Raw genomic sequence first — 22,984 nt, forward strand, 5'->3', positions numbered from 1 at the left:
TCAGAGTGAGGTGAGCGACAGCGACAGGGTCCCGCTGGGGCCCGGCCGCCACGCGCCGCCCCTAACCGGGTCCACCCTGCCCGGGAAGCCGGCTGGGCGTGGGGGCTGCACGCTCTCCCGGCCGCCGGCCCGGCGTGGCCGAAGGATCCCCTGTGTGGCTGTGACAGCAACAGAGGCCAGGGTCTCTAGCGCTCTGGTGTGCAGTGTTTTGGTCGAGTTTTGTTTTTGTTTTTCTCTTAAGATGACCACAAGAAGTTTCACGTTATTACATTCAGACAGATAACCGTTTGCTTACGCTGTTTCAGAGCACTGGGAAAACCGAGCAGCGATACGGCAAGGACAGGGGCACTGAGCCTCCGGCCCCAGAGCAAAGTAATGCGCTATTAGGCAGGAAGGAGTCGCGGGAGCAAATGACTGGAAGGAAAAAAAAAACAAACAAATCTAAGGAAATACAAGCCAAAAATTTCCCATTTACAATAATCAAAGGAAAGAGGGACCCAACGTGATCTCAAAATCCCAAGTAAGGACTTTCCGTCGAGGCAGGCTTCTGAGCATGGAATCCCAGCACGGGTTGGGGGCTGGACCGGACCCCAGCCTGCCCAGGCTGACCCGCGGCCGCTCTCGCCGACTCCAGTGCGGGGACTGTTCTCATCGTCCTGGAGCAAAGATGAAATCCAGAGCCTGCCGTTCGGCCGCTGCCACGTTGGGGTGCCACAAATCCACCATGAAAACCACCCGCGGGCCATCCTCTGCCGAACCTGGGGAGGGGAGGGCGCGAGAGAGGAGAGGTCTGAACCGTCCCAGAGCCAGGAGCCGCGCAGCGCAGGACCGCACACAGTGAGCTTGCGGGCAGGGACCCATCCATCCTGTCCCTTGGCATAGGCGGGAAGATCACCTCCTTTCTCAACAAGGACTCTAGCACGGCTCCATACGGCTCTGGGCAGAGCGTATAAAGGGAAGCGGGCACAGGGAGGTAGGGGTGAGTACGAGGTAGGTGGAGCACAGAGGACTTTTAGGGCAGCGAGGCTATTCTGTGGGATCCTGTCACGGTGGATACATGTCACCATACATCTGGCAGAACCCACAGGACGTGTGACAGGAAGAGCGAACCCTAACGGAGACTGGAGAGTCTGATTAATAACAATGTGTCAGGGCGCCTGGGTGGCTCAGTCGGCTGAGCCTCCGACGTTGGCTCAGGTCGTGATCTCGAGGTCTGTGAGTTCAAACCCCGCATCAGGCTCTGTGCTGACGGCTCAGAGCCTAGAGCCTGCTTCAGATTCTGTGTCTCCCTCTCTCTCTGCCCTTCCCCCGCTCATGCTTTGTGTGTGTCTCTCTCTCTCTCTCTCTCTCTGTCAAAGATATCCATTAAAAAAGATAATAATAATAACGTGTCAATATCGGCTCATCAGTTAGGACACATGTGCCACACGAATGCAAGAGGGTAACAAGAGGGGACACTGTGCGTGGGGATGGTGTGCGCTTTCTGCTCAGTTCTTCTGGAAACCTAAAACCGTGCTAAAAACACGCGCCTCTAACTAAAACCACCCCCACCACCACCGCGGGCACTCACCCTCATGGAATGCAGTGTGCAGGAAAGAATCATCAAAGAGGAGGCAGCGTCCTTCCGCCCAACACTGGGGCTCTCCCCCCACCACCAGCTCGCAGCCACTGGGAGTTTTGAGACCTTTGGGGCAAAAGGAGAGAAGAGACAATGAAGGCGGGTGGGATCGGGGATGGCCTGTTCTGGGGTGAGCTCTCCATTCCAAAGCACCGGGCCTTCTGCCTCACCCCTCGGGGCCCTCTTTGGGGGCGTGGGGGAGGGGGTACTTCGACCGGGCAAATACTGGCTGCGTACCCTGAGCGTCACTCCCTGGAGGCACGCATTCCTCCACTGGCTTAATGGGTCTGGGGTCATGGGCTTCTCGGTCAAGGCTCTGCACCGCACTTGTGAGACCCCCGAAGCCCATCTGTGGGACCCCCGTTAATCGAGGGAGGCCAGGCTCATAGCCCGCCGTGTCCTGGAACTCTGTTTACTACAGCCCTGTCTCTAGGGCTGTTTTGGCAGAGTTGAAACAGCATCCTCCTCTTTGGGTTCCGAGCTTTAGACGCATTTTGGGGCCTGAGGATAGCACGTTCTTAGTCTCAGTTCCTCCGGCCTCCCTCTGAGAAACTGGAGGTCGCCCCTAAGGAAACGCCTGAGCTCCAAGAAGAAAGAGGCCCACACCTTCGTAAGGGGCCATATGCGCCCAACTGCACGCGGCCAGTGCCCAGCTCGGTGCGTAACCCCAGAAAGGGGGCCTGGCTGAAATGCCGCCGTGCGCGCACTTTCACATCCGAGGGTCTCAGGAAACACTTGGCCCCTGTCGGTGCACGGACGTCTGTCAATGAAGGCACCACCACATCCATCTATGATTCATGAGAGGCGGCACCGGCCCTATGGCTCTCAAGAAGGATGATTTGGGAGGAAACCGGCAGAAAGGGTGGGATCATGGTGCTCCGGTCTGTCTTTGGTGACTACTGGGACAGCCGTGGCCCAGAACTAATTGGCACCCCCTCCAATTCAGTCTTCAGGACAAGCATGAAACAGAGTTCTCTCTAACGGAGCATTTTAACTCACCCCTTGAGCCAGGAATGGATGGCTGGAAACACAGGTAGAGTAGGAAGTCACACAAAGAGGCTGCACGGGGGAGTGACAAGGACATGGGACCTGAGGCCAGATGACTGGCTCTGACCCCTATGTGCTGTAGGACTTCAGGCAAGTCACTGAACCTCTCTGAGCCAGGGCCTCGTCATCTGTGAAGGGGAACGTCAACACACTTGCCTGCAGGGCCGCGTGACCAAGAACGTAACGCCTAGCTGGGCGCAGGTCCGGGCTAAGTCAGCACTTACAGACATCACCTCACCCGTTTTCCAGATGGAGCCACCGAGGTTCAGAGAAGGTCAGTGACCTGCCAGAAGTTGCAGCGCAGTCCTTGTGGGACCTGGGATTTCAATCCAGATCCTCCTGGCTCCGAAGAACGGGCTCTTGTAACACTGGACTCTGTGGCATAAATACTAGTCACCCATCAGGAGTTGTGGTATGAAAGGGACCCTTCTTGTAGTTACGTTTTGACTACGGATGGGACACTTCATTGAGTGACGGACTCCGGAACCAGGCTCTCCCATCTCCCGCTACTGTTAATGGCTAGGGAGGGGGCGTTAGGGTTGTGATGGGCCCAGATGGAGAGGGCCCTCCAAGCCACATCTCTCCACGGGTGCCCCTCACTGAGGGGACTGGCCGCTCTCTGCAGAGACAGTCCACCCCAGGCCTTCGGAAAGCAGCCCTCCTTCCTCTGGGCCACCGAATGATTCATCAGCAGTCACCACGGTACAAGAGAAAAATGGCCTGGCTTGCTGGCTTGCCAGCCCCCTGCTCACTTTCTTCCGCTTCTCCCCTTCACTCTGGCCCCGCCTTCCAGCGGCCCACCATTCCTGCCTCCTGCCCACAAACCAGCTCGGTTGGCAGAAACGATCGATACTCCCAAGACAGAGTGTTCAGGTGGCTCTCGGGGACAGAGACAGGCCCCGTGTCCTCCGGCGCAGGGCTTGCTGCTTTGTCCCCAGCCACTCAGCGAGGTAGGTCAAGGGCAGAGAGAGGGCTCTGTCCACCACCGGCCCCCACTTGAGGATGCTGAACAGGTGGGCAAGGCGAACACCAGCTGGTTCCACCCAGCCGGCCGGCCAAGAGATCCAACAGTGTGCACACGGGAGGCGACAAGAGTCTAACTGCTTATTTGCTAGTGTGAATGGGCTGAACACCGTCGTGCATTTTCACCTGCCCTTTCCTGAGGGTTGGCCATGTGCAAGGACAGCAGCCTCCCCGGTAAATCTGCCTCGTTGGCATCAGACGGTGTTTACTGGAGGTCTGCGGCGGTGCGGTCGGGACGTCCCAGCCCTGTGCTATGTGCTGTGTGACACGCTCGGTGACAGCTCGTCCCAGGGCTCTAACGTGGGGTCCAGACGGAGTGACGCCACCTCTGGAGGCGGCTCCACGCCGTCCTTGGCAAATGAAGAGACTGGGCGAAGGCAGGGCAGTGGCTGGGGTTTCAGCTGTCGGCGGGGACAGCTCCCCTCACCCGACCCAGAGGGAAGGCAGGAAAGGGGACAAAGGTTGGCGAGTCAGGAGCTCGGCTCAGGGACTCCAGGTGCTTCCTGCACTTTAGCCAGGGAAGCTGGCAGAGGCGTGACTGCCAGGGACGTACCCGTCACTCTGCTTCCGACCCTGTTCTCCGGACTCCCTCTCTGGCCACCGACAAGGTCATGTGAGCCTAACACACCTCTGTTTCCTTCCGGGGTGGATGTGAACGTGGGCATGACAGTGGAAAGAAGGAAATGCTGAGCAAACCCGACGCGGAGCCTGCCCCGGCCGTGGGGGAGCAGCCACAATCCAGCGGGACCTCTTCCAAGGCTGCTGGCTGTCCAAGGGAACATGACACGGCCCAGTTTTGCTGGTGGCGAGAACGAGCTGAGCTGAGGAGGGAACGACAGGTCCTAACGAGGGCCCGCGTGGGCACGGCTTATACACACGCATCTACTGCGCGGACGCACGAGAGGCATTGTGGCCCCCGGCCCTTGCTACTCAACGCACCTGCCTGGATTCTGTATCAATCCACAAACGCTCCTCCCTACGTGTCACTCGGAAGCTCCTTAAAAACCTACAAAGGCAACCTTCAAATAAGAAGCCAGCACCGCTCCCCACAGCCCACAGCCTCAATTCCGAAGCCCCGCACGGGGGCCCTCCGCGGTTTGCTCCCACCCAAGCGGTCTAACCTCAGCCCGACCGTGGACTCCACAGCAAGCCATGTGCGGGGGGAGTGGGGGAAGGGGGGTGGCTCCTCCACTCCACCCTGGTGGCCCCGTGAGCTCTGACCCGAGTGTGCCCCGGTGTCTTGCACAGTGACTTTACTGAGATGGCTTAGGTGACCGCCTCACCTCCTGGATCAGGGTGCCCTTTACCTGACTGCCCTCCACCTGCCAATACCTCACACGTGCCACTTCTAACCCTCCAGAGAGCCCCCAGGCAGGTATTTTTACCTCCGTTTTCTCCTTGAAAACGGAGGCTCGGAGTTTTGGGGTCCTGGCCAAGATCACTTGGCAGGTGGGGCCCACAGAGCGGAGTCCAAGTGTGCGTGCTTCCGAAACCTGATCATTTCCCACGGTTTCCTGAGGCCCCACGTCTTAGGCAGCCTTTCTTACACTGCCCAACACGTGTTTCGTCACAAAAGGTAGAGCTGCCTCTTCTGCAGCCGCAGAAGAGCCTATTTAACCCGGTCAACGATCCTGGGGAGGTAAGTGCCGCCTCCCCATTTTACGGAGGAGGAGACTGAGGCACGGAGGGACTCAGTTACTTGCCCAGAGTCCCACAGCTGCCCACGGAGCCAGGACACCTCCTGGCGCGCCTCGCCCCTGCCCTTCGCTCTTGAAATATTCAAGGAGTCAACTGTTTGAATCTAACTGTTTTTCGAAGCGGCAAAGCCCTCTGTCCAAGTCACCTCTTCCTCCGGATCCCCACACGGGGGCAGGGGAAGCAGAGGGCTCTGGGGGAAGCAGGGCTGGAGGGCCAGGCGTCTGGCTCAGGTGCCCCCGGGCAGCCCCGGGCTTCCTCTGCGGGACACTCATGAACACCCTGCTCCAGCCTAGGTCGCCCCCCCCCCCCCCCCCCACGTGTGCTCTCTCTTCCTCCATTCTGGAGCCAAGGCAGCCCGCGCCGCAGACTTCCCGAAGCTGGACCCTGCGCAGGCTCTGGGCGCGCTCCCCCAGTCTGGGATGCTAACTGGTGGCGCCTTTGCCCGGGTAACCGTCCCATTAGAGACTCGCCAGGAACGGGGCATCCTGGGGAAGTGACAACAAGGAGTTGTTGTGAAACCCCCCTAAAGGGTGAGTCCTCGCTCCACATGACTAAAGGCTCCTCTTAGCAGACCCTCAAGGCAACTCTGCAGGGGACGATCTTTTCCCCTCCTCTTTTCTAAATGAGGAAACTGAGGCCCAGAGAGGTGAAGTGACTTGTCCAAAGTAACACAGCTAGCTGCCGGTGGGGCCGGGACGCAAACACACGGCCACACGGACTCTGACCTTGTTCTCGAAACCACCGCCACGCAAGTTACCGATTTCCCCAGAAGCGGAACAAAATCACTGTTAACACCAAGCATGACTTTGCCCTCCATTCGGGAGGCGCTAAGGCATCGTTCACGGCCTCCCGGATGTCATCATGAACCTCAGCGACTGTTACGACAGCCTTTGGCTCTAGAGATACGCTGTCCAATACGGTAGCCGCTAGCCACGCGGGCCGATTTAAATTCAGATTAAGTGACAAATTCTGCTCCTCGCCTGCACTGGCCACATTTCCAGCCCTCAACGGTCACCCGCTGCTAGTGGCTTCTGTACTTGGACAGCACAGATGGAGACCATTGCCATCACCACTTCCGTCCCCCGGACAGAGCTTTCTCTGTATTACCTGTCCGGTAATACCGATCTCAAGTCCCCTTCTCGGCTCAATCTGTGCTGTGAGACACGTTTACATGCAACTCATCAATCTTTGATGGGACAGTGAAGAATGCGAAAAGGCACAATTCTGGCTACCGAGCTTCTCACGCCGCCTGGGCCGCTGTGAGTCAGGAGACCCCCGTCCCTGCGACATACCTAAATGGCATCGGATGCGTATGTTGGTGGGTCCGTAATGCTCCGTTATCACAGTCCCGGGGCTCAGCACGGAGATGCACGCGTTCCCAAAAACATTGTTCCCAATACAGGTCCGAAGGCTTCCGAGCAAGCGGTACGTCCGTGGGCACTTCCTGCAGTTCCTGGGAACGCAAACCCCCTGGTTGACCAAGTAAAAGGTGACCCACTCCCCGCTGGGGGTGCTGTTCATTTTCCATCCTTGCGGGAGGCTGCAGTTTGAGAAAGCCTTGTAGAGCGTCTCAAACTCGCACAGGATGGTCTGGAAGTTCCGTTCCAGCAGCTCCACGTCGTGCTTCTGCGCGTCCCGGGCGAAGTATGGCGTGGTGGGGAGGTCGGGCAGGAAGAAGACCTCGGGCTTCTGGATGGAGGGCCGGCTGTTGAGGTAGCGGCCCTGCTCGCGGATGCCCTTGTGGATGCGGCCCATGCCGGACCACGAGTACCGCTTGGCGTACTCCTGCAGATTGTGGTAGAGCTTCTGGTTGAGGCCCTCATTGTGGGCGCAGCGCACGCACTCGGGCGACTGGCAGTACACATACCCGTTCTGCAGCCCGTTGGCGTCCGCACCCTGCATCAGGGAGTTGACGGACACGTAGGGCCGGGGCTGCTCCCGGCCCACGTGGTAGCAGTACCACACGAACAGGACCAGCAGGCAGGCCACGGTGACCACGGCGGTGGTGTCGCAGTCCCGCACCGACTGGATGCCCGTGGCGATGCAGTCTCGCAGGCCGTCCAGCGACCAGCTCCAGGCCACCAGCCACTCGAGAGACATCTTGGGGGGGGCGGGTTGTCGGTGGGGGTGCGAAGCAAGGTCAGGCAGTCAGTCCTCGGGGGTCCCGGGGGCACCCACACCATGCAGCTTAGCACGGGGGGGATGGGGCAGCTGGGGCGGGGGGGGGCATGGCGGCCGCTGTTCCTCGGAGCCCGCCAAGGGCGGCATCGACAGACGTCTGGGCTCGCCACTCCACTCCCGGCAAAAGTCACTGCACGGAGGCTGGAAGGAGCCGCTTCACGTCACCCTGGCAGGTGGGGTCAGTCACCGTGAAAGGATTCTTTTTAGGACGTCCAAACCTGAGACGGGAAAAGGAACGTAAACCAGCGTCAATTTTTTGTACCTGGGCAAATCCTCTGAAGTGCACAGTCCCGGAGCATCCTGTAAGGTCCCCGCTGGCAGGGGGCACACTTCTCAGTCTTGTGTGTCCCCTCCCCCTTTACCACAGCCCCCAGGTCCCAAAGGGCCGGTGGTGCTTAATCTGCATCTAGTACTGTCTGAGAAGTACAGACGCCCGGCCTGTTCTGTGTCATCCTTAGGGGGTGTGATTAGCTCCATTGTACAGATGGGGAAGCTGAGGCCCAGAGAGGTTCACGCAGCCAGGACAGGGACCTCAACCGCTGGCTCCAGCATCAGGTCCATCCATTTTGCTCTGCTCGTTCACAGGAGCTATGTCATAAATGCTTGTTTTCCTTTGGTCTCTGTACCTTTACAGAGCGGCCTGGGTTCGAAAGCATCTTTAAAATGGCAAAAGAGGGGGCGCCCAGCTGGCTCAGTTGGTGGAGCACGCGACTCTTGATGTTGTGGTCAGGGAGTTCAAGCCCCACGTTGGGCGGAGAGATCACTTAAATAAATAAAGAATCCTTAAAAATGGCAAAGGAGCCGTAAATCCGGGCATTCTTTCTAAATCTCTCTTGCCCTTCGGACACGGGCTGGGCTTATACCGAGCTGGAAGAGGACGCCATCCCCATGGCAGACACAGGGCGTTTCTGTCTACCTGCTTGGGAGGCTCCTCGCTGGTCTCACCCACAGGTTATGAGAGAAGGGATGGGGGAGAAGGAAACAGAAGCCCTCTCGGGTCTCTTTGCCACATATGCCACCAATGGTTAAGGGCCGGTGCCTAGCACCCTGATTATCATAATAGCCCAAGAGTATGATCAGAGCCCAGCAGTCAGGTTGCCCGTGTCTATCAAACCCCAGCCGTGTCTCCCAGCTGAAACCCTCCGTCCAGGCTGCTTTTTTTCTAATCCAAGAACAGCCAGGTCTGTGAGCTCCTCCAGGCCTGATACATTCCCTCGGCGCCAGGGGCCGAATAAATTCAGAAAAATCGCTTTGTGCTCTACCTTCTCTCTTCTCTCTCTGGGGAATAGAAGGAACTAAAACAACTCCTTAAAAACTCTGAAAGCCCTCCCCTTTCTCTGGGGACGGCATTTGGCTGGAAAATTCTTGCAAGGTTGGCAGAGAGGCCAAGAACCCAAACTGGGGGTGGGCTGGGTCCTGGGCGGGTCATTTGCCCTCCTGCTCAGGTTCCTCATCTCTCAGACCGGGTCATGCTCATCCCCCTGGAGGGAAGGATGAATGATGATGACAGCTGTAAGCACTTAGGATGTCACGGCAGGCGTTTACTATGTGCTGACTACTGCTTACACATGTGGCACCCCCATGCTGATCAGCCAGCAAGGCAAAGGTGGGGCACTGGGGAAAGGTATCTCAGGACTAGCAACCCTGAAGGCCAATTCTGGACATTCTCACCGCCACACATCCGATTTTTTTTTTTTCCGGTCCCAGACTTGCAAAACTAAAAATGAAAAAGAACAAACCTCAGGTGCTCATATAACTGCCTACCTGCACTTTCCCTGCCTAGGTCGAATTAAGGATCACTTGACTATCAGGTTTCCGAAGTCAAAAAACACACATGCTAAATATTCGGGGCCATTTGTATGTTTCTAGGAAAAATACAAGAGTGGGGAGGCTAGCAGCTCAATTTGCTTTGGCACCCGTTCTCAATTTCTTCCCAGGTCTGGGCCCCATGGGATGAAAACAGACCCCTCCGTGCCCCTGCTTCTGTCCCAGCCATAACTGGCACGTTTCCTCTCAAGGAAAAGGGAAAGAAAATCTGGATGGTTTTCCTCTGTTTTGTTTGCAAGCCTGTCTCCCAAACAGAACCCCGGGGTTCCTGCAATTCAGCAGGAAACTGTCATCTGCGTGATAAACCAGCACTTTTACTAAAAGGATTTCCCCCTTCACTGAGCTAAACCTCTAATTGGAACTTTTAAACTGAGTCTCTCAGGAGAAGAGGCTTTTCTTAAATGAGAAGTGAGATGGTGATAATTTAACAAACACCTGTTACGTGTCAGTTCCCATCAGCCCTGCTAATCACTTAACCCAAGCACAGCGAAGACTTGGAAGACAGGGCGGGTGATGAGGGGATCTCTCCACTGGACATACGGGCCGCTTACCCTCTCCAGCGTCATTCTACACAACATCAGCCATGAGCGCTCCCTGGGCTGAGCTATAAACAAAAGGCAGCAAAAGATCCAGATACCCCGAACCCAGCTTCGGACTCTGTCCTCATAGATAGCACTGAGAGCCGAAGTTAGGGCTTGTCTTACCTGCTGCCAGTTACTTTTAGCCAAATTATGCTGGCAGGCCCCTGAGCCCAAAGATGGATTAAAAAGCTCACCGCTGAAATGTGACACTAAAAAAAAAAAAAAAAAAAAAACCAAAAAAAAAAAAAAAACCCAAAAAAACAACCTTACATTTGCAGGGTGACTGACAGCGTATTATACTGGTTCAAACGTTTGACACTCAACAGGACGCAGGAACAACCCCCAAGGCTCCAGTGGGAAGGGCACGGATTCCCCCTCCCCAGTTCCCAGCTCAGCGACCACAGTGACTTTCAGTTTCCTCACACATCTGTTTCATGTCTGTCCTCGTTAGGGATGAGGACCTGTACTGCAGTCCTGCACTTTAAGAACTCCAGATCTTAAAGGTCAGTCAGCTCTGGGGAACAGGGTCCAAATTCACTGCCAGCTGGTGAGCGAGTCCAATGAAATATAACTTCTGATATGATGAACATCTGGGGGACAGACTCAGCTCTAACCTGGCTAACGCAGTTTACCTTACAACCTAAGTGGCTGCCCTGTGCTAAAGGACTTCTGGTCACTCCCAGGGTGTGGCCAGGCCACCCCAGAAGCCCCCCAAGGAGGAGAGCAACCCCAAGCAATGTGTGCCATGCAGGTCACTCTCTCTCCACCCAGGACCCACTGAGCTGCCCAGGACCAGCCCTTCCCCATGGGCAACCGGAGACCTCTCCTCCTCACTTTCCGGGCCACCTTTTTCAGCATCCACCCACTCTGGAAAGTGGGGGCAAATGGGGGAGCAGCGGATGGGTTAACACAGATGGTGACCACCAGGAGGTCAGGGGAGGAGGGGGATGGGGCCACGGAAAGGTGACTATTAACTGGAAAAGTGGGCAATCAACGAAAGATTAGGGAAAGTGGCTTATGGTGATAGCTCATGGGACAGGGGAGGTGGGTCACCGCGGGAAATCTGGGAAGTGGGTGACGCTCAGGGCTGGGGGGAGGGGGGAGAGCAGGCTGGGAAAGAGACCTGGGAGGAGGGTCAAGAGAAGGAGGGTTGTGGGGGGGGGGGGCGCGGGTAACACCCGGGAAGGCGCCGCTACGGGGCAGGGGCTTCGAGGAGGGTGATGCCTGGCACGCCGCAAACACAGCCAGCCCCGGCGGCGGCGCTAAGCACGTAGCGAACGCGGGGCGGCGGGGCCCCTCGGCCCGGCCGAGATGCGGGGCGCGGGAGGGCGCCGGCGTCCGCTAGCATCCCCAGCCGCCGCGCCGCCGCCGGGCGTGGGGACCGCGGGCCTGCAGCCGCTCGTCCCCCGCCTCCTCCCCCTCTCCCAGGGGGGAGGGCGGTGGGCGCCGCGCCGTCCCCCCGCCTCCCCGCAGCCCCCCGGAGACGCCGCTTACCTGCGCGCGGGCGGCGGGGGCGGACGCTGGGGCCAGGGCGACGCCGTCGCCCGAGGGCGCGGACGCGCAGACGCCCCCTGCCCGCGCCGCGGGGCCACCGCCCGGCCCACACCGCGGGAGCCCGAGCCGGAGGCGAGCCGGTGCCCCCGCCGGTGCCGACGCCGCGCTGCGCTCCGCGGGGCCGCGCGGACCACAACTCCCACAATGCCGTGCGCGGCCGGGCCGGCGCGGGGAGGGGGCGCGGGCGCGGGCGGGGCGGGGCCGGCGCGGGGGCGGGGCGGGAGGGGCGGAGCCCGGACCCCCCGGCGCGGGGAGCGCTGGCCGCGCGCGGGGCTGCTCGGGCGGCTTTGCGGGGGCCGGGCGCGCAGGACGCACTGGCCCGCGGGGCCGGGGGGTGGTGCCCGCGGCCGGGCGGGCGTTCATTCATTCGCTGTGCGTTTCTCCCTCTGTGCCCCAATCTGTTCCCCCTCCCCCGGGCTCCGTCCCTGCCCCGGCTTCCCCTCCTACACTTCCTCCTTCCAGTCTCTTTCACTTTCCCTCCCTCTTCTTTCCTCCCTCACTTCCTCTCGCCCGACACCCTTCTTTCCTTTATTTGTTGATTCGCCGCGCACTTAGAAGGCCGCTCAGGCACTTTGAAAGAAACCGTAAATCACACAGGATCCCTAGTGTCATGGAAGACTCCTTCGTTCGATGCAAGCGACTGTTGGGCAGCCTCTCTGTGCCTGGCCCTGTGCTCCGTGGGGAGCGGGACACACGCGGCGCCTGCCCGTGAGAAGTCACAGTCTGGCCAGGAGTCAAGGGTACCCAAGGAATCACAGGTGTAAATGCACCATCACCTGGCCCGCAGAGTAGCAGAAGAGAAAGTACAGGGAGAATGAGCATGTGAAGCAAAAGGGCAAGGAGATGGTGGGGAGGTTCCCTGCAGAGGACTCCATGAGGAAGTGATGTTTGAGCTCGGGCCTGTGGGAGACGGATGAGCTAACAACGGCCATGGGAGGCCATGGGACATGTTCGGGGCTCCAGGGGGACTATGCATGGGTAGATTCTGGGAACTCGGGAGTGGGATGGCTGGCCCACAGTCCACGGGTCCTGACCCAGATTCTACTGGTGGCTGTCCCAGCATCCACTTTGTACTTGTCCCGGAACCCACCTCAATCATGTCCCAGAATCCCCCTCTCACACATGTCCTACAACCCATCTGATCCCTGACCTAAGACCTTCCCGTTACCACATCCCAGAATCCACCTTACCCTTGTCCCGAACGAACACCCACCATGTCCCAGAATCCACCTCGGCCCCGTCAGGAACCCACTTCTCATCCCTGACCTAACAACCCACCTCCACCATGTTCCAGAATGCACCTCATCCCTGTCCCGGTCCCTGACCTGACAGCTCACCTCTCCCGTGTCCCAGAGTCCATCTTGTCTCTTCCCTGGAGCCCACCTCGACTGTGGCTCAGAATCCACATCTGCTGTGGCCCCGAACCCTTTTCTACCACATCTTAGAATCCATTTCATCCCTGTCATCTCTTCCCTTGTCTTTACTCCAAAGGAGGAAGAACCTTTTCCCCCTTCTCTTATTCTACTAAAATAACCAGAATGCATACATTGGGAAACCATAAAATACATCCAGATTTGTTCAACGTGTGGGTAATCAACACAGTCATCCGATTTAGAAACATTAAACAAGATGTCTCTTTTCACTGCCAGCCTCAGAGTAGTTGAACCTGGGTAGGGAAGAGAAAGGGGGAGGGAATTTGGTCCATCTCACTTTCAGGAAGTTGCTCAAACGAAGACTTCTCCCAAGGTGCTTATACATTGAGTCAGAGCATCACCCCGACAGGGTTGAAAAGGAAAGCATTCTTCATAGACTTGTAAATGTGTGTTCCATTCCTGGATCACACCATCTGTAGTGCATTACGAATTAATATCATCTATAAATCCTGTAATTATCTGTGACCGGCGCAATTATATTGCTCCGTATTTGTTAAAAGTATTTATTTGTTCAATGGCAGTGTTACCATTTATGCATTTTGCTAACCCTGCTTGCCATTTCTGCCTGTGGGAGATACTGGGATGTGGGGAGGGGAGGGGAGTTCTCCCAGAGAAAAACGGTATTCAGGCCTTCCGGGGGGGCTTTTGGATGAGAACTCCACATAAATTGTCATTGCACTAATGGAGGAGCCACGATAAGGGCCAAGTGAGTCTAAATTGCCTGCCTCCAGCTTGGCTGCCGCCCGCGCCCTCCTCCTCCGGCTGTCTCCTCAGGGCAGTCCTTCCCGACCCACTCTGAGGTTGCACAACCTATCATTATGCCACCTCATACACTCATGGAGTCCACCCAGCTCCCTCCTCCTGCAGATGCAGTCACTGGGGGTCCAGAGAGAAAACATGCGTTGCTCATTCGAGGTCACTCAAGAAAATGCTTGCTTGGTGCATTAAAGAAACGAATATAGTCCCTTTAGAGAGAAATTGAGTAGTATTTGTTAAAAACAAACAAACACACAAGAAATGTGTATACCTTAAAAACCAACAATTTCACTGCTCTATATCCATCCTGGAGAGACTCTAGAATAGATTACAAAGTAGTGATGGTTTTCTATTATATAATCCTGTACAACTGTTTACAAGGAGGAGCTTAGATGTATATGTAACAACGTAAAGCTCCTGGGGTGCCTGGCTGGCTCTGTCGGTAGAGCACTTTTTTTTTTTAAGTTTATTTATTTATTTTGAGAGAGAGCAAGAGAGCACAAGTGGGGTAGGGGGAGAGAGAGGGGGGAGAGAGAGAATCCTAAGCAGGCTACACACTGCCAGCATGGAGCCTGATGCGGGGCTTGAACTCATGAACCGGGAGATCATGACCTGTTTGGAAAGCGAGTTGGTGGCTTCACCAACTGAGCCATGAAGGCACCCCATAGAGCATGTGACTCTTGATCATGGGGCTGTGGTTTCGAGCCCCATGTTGGGTGTAGAGATTCCTTAAAAAAATAAAATCTTAAAAAAATATATGTACACATATATACATATACATATACACACATACATACATGTGTGTATATACGTGTATATATATACACATATATACATACATATGTATATATAGTGCTCCTCAACAAATAATAGAGCAAAAAAATTCTGAATTATGCTTGCAGTATGATTACATCTACATAACACACACGACATAAAACATTACTCTACTTTATATAAATATACATATATTTATACAAAAGCAGGAGAAAAGCACTAGAGGAATACACTAGTATGTTCTCCTTTTTAAAACTTAAAATATTACAATGTTGGCAAATGCGAAGAATATCCTGCAGAGGAAGCACCCCAAATTCATGAGTTGTAACTTCGGGAGGAGGTCAAGATGGAAAAAGCATTAGGCACAGAGGACACAAGGAACTCCAGAATTTCCTGGAATGTTGTAATTTGATTCAAAAGGATTTAAATGCCCCTGGAACAAAATGCAAAAAGGATAAATAAATTAAATAAATAAATAAATAAAAGGTTACTAGGAGTACCTCTCTCCCTTATCCCACAACCACCCGGTTCCCTTTCCTTGAGACAATCATTATAACCAATTTTTCATGCATCCTCTAGGAAAATGCTGTGTTTGCAAATACTATACAGAAACACTTTAGCTTTCGAAAAGGAAATATTAGTATGTTGTTGGTGGTCTTAAAAATGGATTTTAAAAATACATTTCAAGATTACATTAAAAATTATTTTCCGGGAACGAACAAGTGCTCAACACCAGAAAAATCTTTTGATACAATTCATCAGATTAACAAATTAAAATAAAATACTACAAAATAGGTGCAGAAAAAGCATTTGACAAAATTCAACATCCATTCGTGAGGAAAGACTCTCAGCAAAGTAGGAAGAGAAGGGAACTCTGTCAGTCTGATAAAGACCATTTATGAGGAGCACCTGGGTAGCTCAGTTGGCTAAGCATCCCACTCTTCATTTCAGCTCAGGTTACGATCTCACAGTTTGTGACTTCGAGCCCCACATCGGGCTCTGTGCTGTGTCAGTGTGGATCCTGCTTGGGATTCTTTCTCCCTCTCTCTGACCCTACCCCACTCATCCTCGCTGTCTCCCAAAATAAATAAATAGACTTAAAAAATTAAAGAAATATTTTTAAAGAGCATTGATGAAAAAGTTGCAACCAATATTATATTGACGGTTAGAGATTAAATGCTTTCCCTCAAAGATCAGACCCAAGACAAGGATGTTCACTCTTGCCACTCCTATCCAACACTGTATTGGATTTTCTGCCAAGGCAATAAGGCAAGAAAAAGAAATACGAGGCATTTGAAAGAGGGGCAGAAAAAACTCTTCCTAATAGCCACAAAATTGTAAAGAACTCAGGAAAGAACTTAACTAAAATGGGGAAGATGGAAAAAGTGAAACAAAAATATTGAGGGGCCCAGAATAAATCGCGAATAATGACAACGTATGCAAAATTCATGGATGTGAAGAGACAACATCATAAAGATGACAGATTCCCCTAGTGATCTTTAAAATTGAAACAATTTTTAATGTAAATCCCAGTGTTTTCAGTGCAACAAGATATGTTGGTCACCAAGGTTATATAGAAAAGCAAAGGGCCAAGAAGGCTAAAGATCAAATGAAGCTACCTAATAAAAATTGAGCAAAAGGTACAAACAGGCAAGGCGTGCAAGAGGGAACAAAATGGCCAAGAAACCCAGGGCAAGGTGCTGTGACGCCCGTTCATCAGGGGAATACAGAGTAAGTCCCGGGGGATGCCATCTTGCATTCATCATGTTGGCAAATGTTAAAACGCCAACTGATGCCAAGTGTCAGACTGTGGAGTACTAGGTGCCCTTGCACACTGGGCAAGTATAAATGAGCACAACAGGTGAGCACACACACTCGTCCCTGCCATCCAGCTTCCTGGCATTGGTTCTAGGGCACGGATTTTCAGACTGGGGGGGTCTCACTGATGGGTCTAAAATGAATAAAGTAAGTCATGACTACGATTGAAGACAATGAAACAGAATGAATTACAATAGAAATTATGAGAGTATTTCTTTTTTTGAAGTTTGTTTCATTTAAAAAAATGTTGATTTGTTTATTTTTGCGAGAGAGAGGGCACACACGTGCATGCACGAGCTGGGGAGGAGCAGAGAGAGAGAGAGAGAGGGAGAGAGAATCCCAAGCAGCCTCTACGGTCAGCACAGAGCCCAGCATGGGGCTTGAACTCATGAACTGTGAGACCATGACCTGAGCCGAAATCAAGAGTCAGATGCTTAACTGACTGAGCCACCCAGGTGTCTCTTAAGTTTATTTCTTATGTGTTGTTTTTTTTTTCCCAAGTAAACTCTGTGCCCAGTGTGGGGCTCAAACTCATGACCCTGAGAACAAGAATCACATGCCTCACCAAACTGAGCCAGCCAGGCACCCCTATGAGAGTATTTCTGACAGTGTCTTATACTGTATGTTTGTGTGCATGTGTGTGCTGCACAGCTGCCTCTGTAAAATCCATTTCTGATAGTGGGTGGCAGGCAGGTAAGGCTGAAAGCCTTTGCCCTAGAGACGTTTTCAGAGTGGGGACAAGAAGGCACATTGGGACATGTGCAAAATTGGAGGCGACAAACATTCAAGAGGAAAATGTAGACAAAAATTCGAACAAAGCACAATGTGACAGCAGTTACGGTATGAGGCAGAGCTAAATGTATCAACGTGGATGAATCTCCAAAATACAATATTGAGCTGGAAAAGCAAACTGCAGATTGGCATGTGAAACATAAAGTGTGAACTCGTGCAAATAATACAGTATACCGTTGAGGGAATATTATGTGTGTGTGTGTGTATATATATAATATAGAACTATATTCCATATGCATGCATATATACATATGTATTTGGGGGAAATATATACATTAACGTTTAACGTGTGTTAATAAATGTATTGATACTGAAGTCTTGTGTGGCAATTATTAATACAAATTCAGGGTACTGGTTATTTTGGGGGAAGGAGGCAAGAGGGGAGGGGAATGGAATTAGGGAGGGGCACATTGTGATATTTTATTCCTTTATAAAGATAAAAGGGAAAAAGCAAAATGTTAAGATTAGCTGAAGGTGGGTGGCAGGCACATAAATGTGTGTGCTATTATTCTCTATGAATGTCTGAATTATGACACATTTATACATTAGAAAAGGCAATTTGAGGGGCACCTGGGTGGCTCAGTTGGTTAAGTGTCCAACTTCAGTTCAGGTCACGATCTCGCAGTTTGTGAGTTTGAGCCCCGCGTCGGGTTCTGTGCTGACAGCTCAGAGCCTGGAGCTTGCTTCAGATTCTGTCTCCCTCTCTCTCTGACCCTCCCCTGCTCACACTCTGTCTCTGTCTGTTTTTCTCTCAAGAATAAATAAACATTAAAAAAATTATTAAAAAAAAAAGAAAAGGCAATTTGATCAGGTAAGATGAACTTTGGCTTTGAAAGTTTGGGTTGTGGGTTTCCAACATGACTTGAGCTATTTGAAGATTTGCAAGAACACAGCTGTTTCAACTGTGTTCCAACTAACTGTGAGGCTCCCAGTAGCCCCTGTAGGGCAAATAAAAGTTGGGAAGCTTTGCTCTGGGAAATATCAGGATAAGCCTGCATCAGAAATTGTAGGGAATGAGTTTATAGATTGAAATAGATTTATCACACTGGATGGTGCACTTTGCTTGGTTAGAAAATACACTGAGTGATTCTATCTGTCCAGAAAGCAGAACCACACTTGCATGTTATCAAATGTTGAATGTGTTCCAGAACAAATCTAAATCACCTTGAGCTGATCCAATAAAGGGCCGAGCTAACACCTATTTAGCCTTTGAACAGACGGTGAACTTCCTGCTTACCGTGCAAATAGCTAGAACCAGGCGTGAGCCTGCTGCTCATGAAGCCTGGGGAGAGCTTGCTCTGTAGAGTGGAGTAAGTGAATTAATTAAAACTTCTTCCCCAAACCATCACCTGTTTCTGCCACTGCCTTCCACTGGGTCACCTGGCACTGGATCTGGCTCATTACCTACCTCTGGAGTACTCCATTCATTCCATGTTCTCTGGAAGCTTTGGAATAGCTTTGGCTGGGCGTGGAAGGTAGGTGTGAGAACCGAGAATTCTCTGAGATGGGAAGACAGACATGAGAAGCATGGCCAGGTTCATAAGGCCAGCCCTCTACATAAGAATCAGCCCTCTACAAAACCTGGAATAGAATTCAACCACTAAATGAATTAGTTCATGTCGTGACAGCATGCTTCCTGTCCCAACTCTAAGAGCCTTTCTTGGTGGTAAGAGATTATGATCATTATATGTCTCCTTTTTTATTTTATTTGAGAGAGAGAGAGGGAGAGAGAGAGAGAACGAGCAAGGGAGAGGGGCAGAGGGAGAGAGAGAATCTCAAGCAGACTCCATGGCCAGTGCAGAGCCTGACGCGGGGCTCAGTCCCACGACCATGAGAACATGACCTGTGCCAAAACCAAGAGTTGGATGCTCAACGAACTGAGCCACCTAGGCGCCCCTAGGCTTCTATTTTTTGCACCTAGATTGTTTAGCAACCAGTACACCATGGTGAGAATCATCAGAATGGATGGGGACTACAAGGTGGGCACGACCCTATCAACGAACGCTAAGCCACATCAGCCCCAGACCAAGTGGTATAGAAATGTAATCTTCATGAAATTTCATGTAGGTTGCATCCTAGCCCGAGAGCAGCCATATCCTGAAGTTCCAGGATATGGAGAAACTTCCTCCCATTCTGAACCCACCTTTTCTACCTTTTCACCTTTTCAACTTCCCCATGGAGGGAAGTTGTACTGCTCGTCAACTAGTTCTAAACTCTGCAAAGCCAACTGGGAAGACGATTCATTTATCGAACGCCTAATTGTGGAACATGTACTATGTGCTATACTCATTGCGTATATGGAAATGGTTGAGTGCTGGCAGCCCATGCAGAAAATCCGGCACAAAAATGTGTTCGGCGTGGCCTTCGTGGGGTTTTAAAATTGCCCACATTTAAAAATTAGGAGACAGTACGTAAAATTCTGGTTTCCCAGCTTCTCGTGAAAAATGGCAGCCTCTGGTCACCACGGGGGCCAGATGACTGCAAAACAGCAAACTGGCTGGCAGGTGTTTTGCTCTAGTCTCCTCTCACTCCCTATTGTTCCCCAACACCAAGGACGACTGTCACTTGCCACCATCATTGACTCTGCACCGTGTGTGTGTGTGTATAAAAAAGTGAAGAAATTATTCTCTGTGTGTGTGTATAAAAAAGTGAAGAAATCTTTCTCTCTGTGTGTGTGTGTGTGTATAAAAAAGTGAAGAAATCTTTCTCTGCTTCCGTGTCTCTGTCAAAAGTGGGGAAACAAAAGCCAGACCAAGAGGGCTGAATGGTTTTTATTAGCCTTGGCCCCTTGCCTTGTTTATGTTACCTGACATGTTCTGTAGGCGCTCCCAGAACACAATGATGCCGAAAGATAAAATAAATAAAAAATAAAAGTAAAATGAATGTCTGCCTCAGGGAACTTGCAGGACTTAGATTAAACTTGACAACTCTGAGAATCCACCCCTGCCCTGTGCCACCACCGCCCCCAAGACCTGGTAGCAGGTGGAGGGAAAGAAGGAAGGGTGAATGCAAAGGGAAGGAACAAGCTTGGCACATTTCGAAGGTGCTAAGAAGCCCACGTGACTGGGGCAGAGAAGAGGGAGCACGGGGTGGGGGGACGAGTTTGGAGAGCAGGCTCAGGCCTCTTCAGCCACGGGAAGGAGCTCGAGTTTTGTTCTAAGCGGCCCGCCATGGGTCCTGCTTGACACTTGCAAGGGCTCTTGAACAAGTCTTTGCTGTCGACGAGCCCCGTGTCAGTTGGGGTAGGTGGGGATGGCAGCAACATCAGGGGAGGAGACAGGCAGGCAAGGCTGGCTTTCACCTAAGGGGTTAGTAGCACTCAGGTGCCCTGAAGGCAGGCAGGGCATCATTTGAGAGGGTTTTAATAAAGAGGTTGGGCTCAGTTTAAGGCAATCTCAAGGATGGTGCAGTACCTCGGACTACTGACAGGGGGCGCTGTTGCCCACTTAGGCCTGAAGGGACAAGGGAGAGAGGGGTTCCCAGATTCTGGAGGTAGAGGTATTTGTTTAGAGAGGTCTGCTATCTTCTCATAAGGGACACAGTCAGCCTAGAGGACCTCATAAAAGAGAAAGCTGCGACCTCACTGTCCCCCTGCCTTTCCATCTCCTGCTGGGGCTCCCCATGGGCCATACCCAACTGGACGCCAGAGGGGAGGGAGCCCATTGGTGGGGACCACACAGGTCAGCCTCGCTAGAGGCAGTGAACTGGGAGGAGAAAGCCAGAGAGCAGACCTGGAGGGGCGAAAGGAAGATACCGGCTTCACCCTCCAGGACGTGGAAAAAGAAAATCGCATCCCTGCTTGGACTAGGGGCCACACTCAGGCGTGGTGTCTACCAACAATGGCTATCATCCGACTCTCACGTTCAGGGCAGAATCACTCTGGGCTGCAGGAAGCCCAGAGATCAAAGCAAGGGAACACTTCAGGATCTGGTTTTGAAGATAAGCCTTTCAGATGCAGGCTCAGAACTGCCAAGATGAGGCAGGAGGCACCTTCGATTGGCCCGGAGTCCCTCGAGAGATGTCCCTGATCTGCTATTACTGGAATTTGCAACTCTTGAAAAAAGCTGCCGGGTGCATGACTCACCGAGTGGATGTCCAAACCACTGCCTCCACAGCTCACCATCCTGTCCCCCGAGTCTCCTCCCTCTTTCTGCAGCTGCAACCCGAGAGGCATTGGCTCCCTCCAGGGAGGGGCCCTGGGACCTGGCGTCAGCATCCTTGGTGGGCCAGCTGCCTCCACACACTGCAGGTAGCCAGAATTTCCTGGATTCCAGGGGGAAAGAAGTCTGTCTGGAAGAGACCAGACGGTCTCAGCCTCCTCGTGGTAGGTCACATTCCTAGAGGGAGAAGGTGAGCACCACCAAGTCGTACCTGGAAGTCACCTGGTTCACTGGGACAAGCCCTAGCACAGTAAATCAATTTAGGACAGCTCCATGGCGCTAAGACTTTTTTTGCATTTCTCATTAATTAATTTGGTTCTCATGCATCTGGGGATTTGCACCAGCCTGAACCGGATGCATTAGGATTTTGTTTATTTTTATTTTTATTTTGTAAGCTTCCTTTTGGCTTGTCTTTTTGTCTGCATTTTTTTTTCTTGCTTATGCCTAAGTTGGTAATTTATGGGCCCTGCCAGAATCTATCTAGCTGATCTGGCAGTGGCGTGGGAGGGTGGTCAGGTCGCGATGTGACTGTTGAAAACTCAACTTGCTGGCTGACACATAGCCCTACCTAGAACTGAAAGGCTGTGGACTCAAAATTCCTCTGAGTCTTTAGCTGGCAAAGTTGTCATGATCTCTGTTAACCTGAGATGCACCGTTCAGAATTTTTTTTCCCCCTTTACAAACTCTCAGTTCACTTGGTGGAAGAAAGCAAGGAGCTTTAGGCTGGGATCTAGAGTTTGAATCCCGGCTCCATCCATCACTGGCCAGGTGGTCTTAGACGTGGATTACTCTCTGAGTCTCAGTTGTCTGTCTGTTAAATGGGCTTAATACCTACCTCACAATACTGTTGTAAGGATTTTTTTAAAAAAATATAATTTATTGTCAAATTGGTTTCCATACAACACCCAGTGCTCATCCCAACAGGTGCCCTCTTCAATGCCCATCACCCACTTTCCCCTCTCCCCCTGCCCCCCATCAACCCTCAGTTTGTTCTCTGTATTTAAGAGTCTCTTATGGTTTGCCTCCCTCCCTCTCTGTAATTTTTCCCCCTTTCCTTCCCCCATGGTCTTCTGTTAAGTTTCTCAAGATCCACATATGAGTGAAAACATATGGTATCTGTCTTTCTCTGCCTGACTTATTTCACTTCGCATAATACCCTCCAGTTCCATCCACGTTGCCGCAAATGGCCAGATTTCATTCTTTCTCGTTGCCAAGTAGTATTCCATTGTATATATTATTGTAAGGATTAATGAGATAGCATAGGCAAATCACTAATACGCTGTCTGGTTTAAAGGTGCTCACAAATATTCATTTCCTCCTGTCCCCAGCCTCTTTCCTGGCCAAAGCATACACATTTTAACCCTTTGTATCCAAGTTTCCAACTTGAGGATCTTGCTTAACCACAAGAGGAGTTAGCAGGATCATGAAGCTCATTGCATAGCTCCCTTCCTCCAGCCATCATGGAACCCTTGTAGGTTGTCATACAGACTGGGATGTTGGAAGTACCATGTGGATTTGGGAGGCTGAAAATCCAGAGCAAAACACCTGGAAGCAGACGGGGTGGATAGGTGGAGGGTCGTCGAATGTGAGGGTGCGGGGGAGCCTTGGTGGGCCAGGAAGGGGTGTGAAAATTTGTGAAAAACTGCTAAGAATGGCTGAGAAACAACCCTAATGAGGCTGGGCATAGGGTGTTGGAGAGATCAGCCTGGCACACAGGAGGCT

The 22,984-nt window shown here is 52.5% G+C and overlaps 1 protein-coding gene across 1 annotated transcript; it reads right to left on the reverse strand.

Annotated features, from left to right (window-relative positions):
- Window positions 1–262: 262 nt before the first annotated feature.
- On the reverse strand, window positions 263–11,643 carry ASPHD2 (aspartate beta-hydroxylase domain containing 2). The gene is given in 5 exon segments (XM_053205991.1): window positions 263–758; window positions 1,571–1,684; window positions 6,679–7,495; window positions 7,498–7,785; window positions 11,470–11,643. Coding segments are annotated over 4 exon segments (1,113 nt in total). The 5' UTR covers window positions 7,570–7,785; window positions 11,470–11,643; the 3' UTR covers window positions 263–648.
- Between the last annotated feature and the right edge of the window lie 11,341 nt (window positions 11,644–22,984).

The sequence above is a fragment of the Acinonyx jubatus genome, chromosome D3, assembly GCF_027475565.1.
Source record: "Acinonyx jubatus isolate Ajub_Pintada_27869175 chromosome D3, VMU_Ajub_asm_v1.0, whole genome shotgun sequence".
NCBI lineage: Eukaryota > Metazoa > Chordata > Mammalia > Carnivora > Felidae > Acinonyx > Acinonyx jubatus.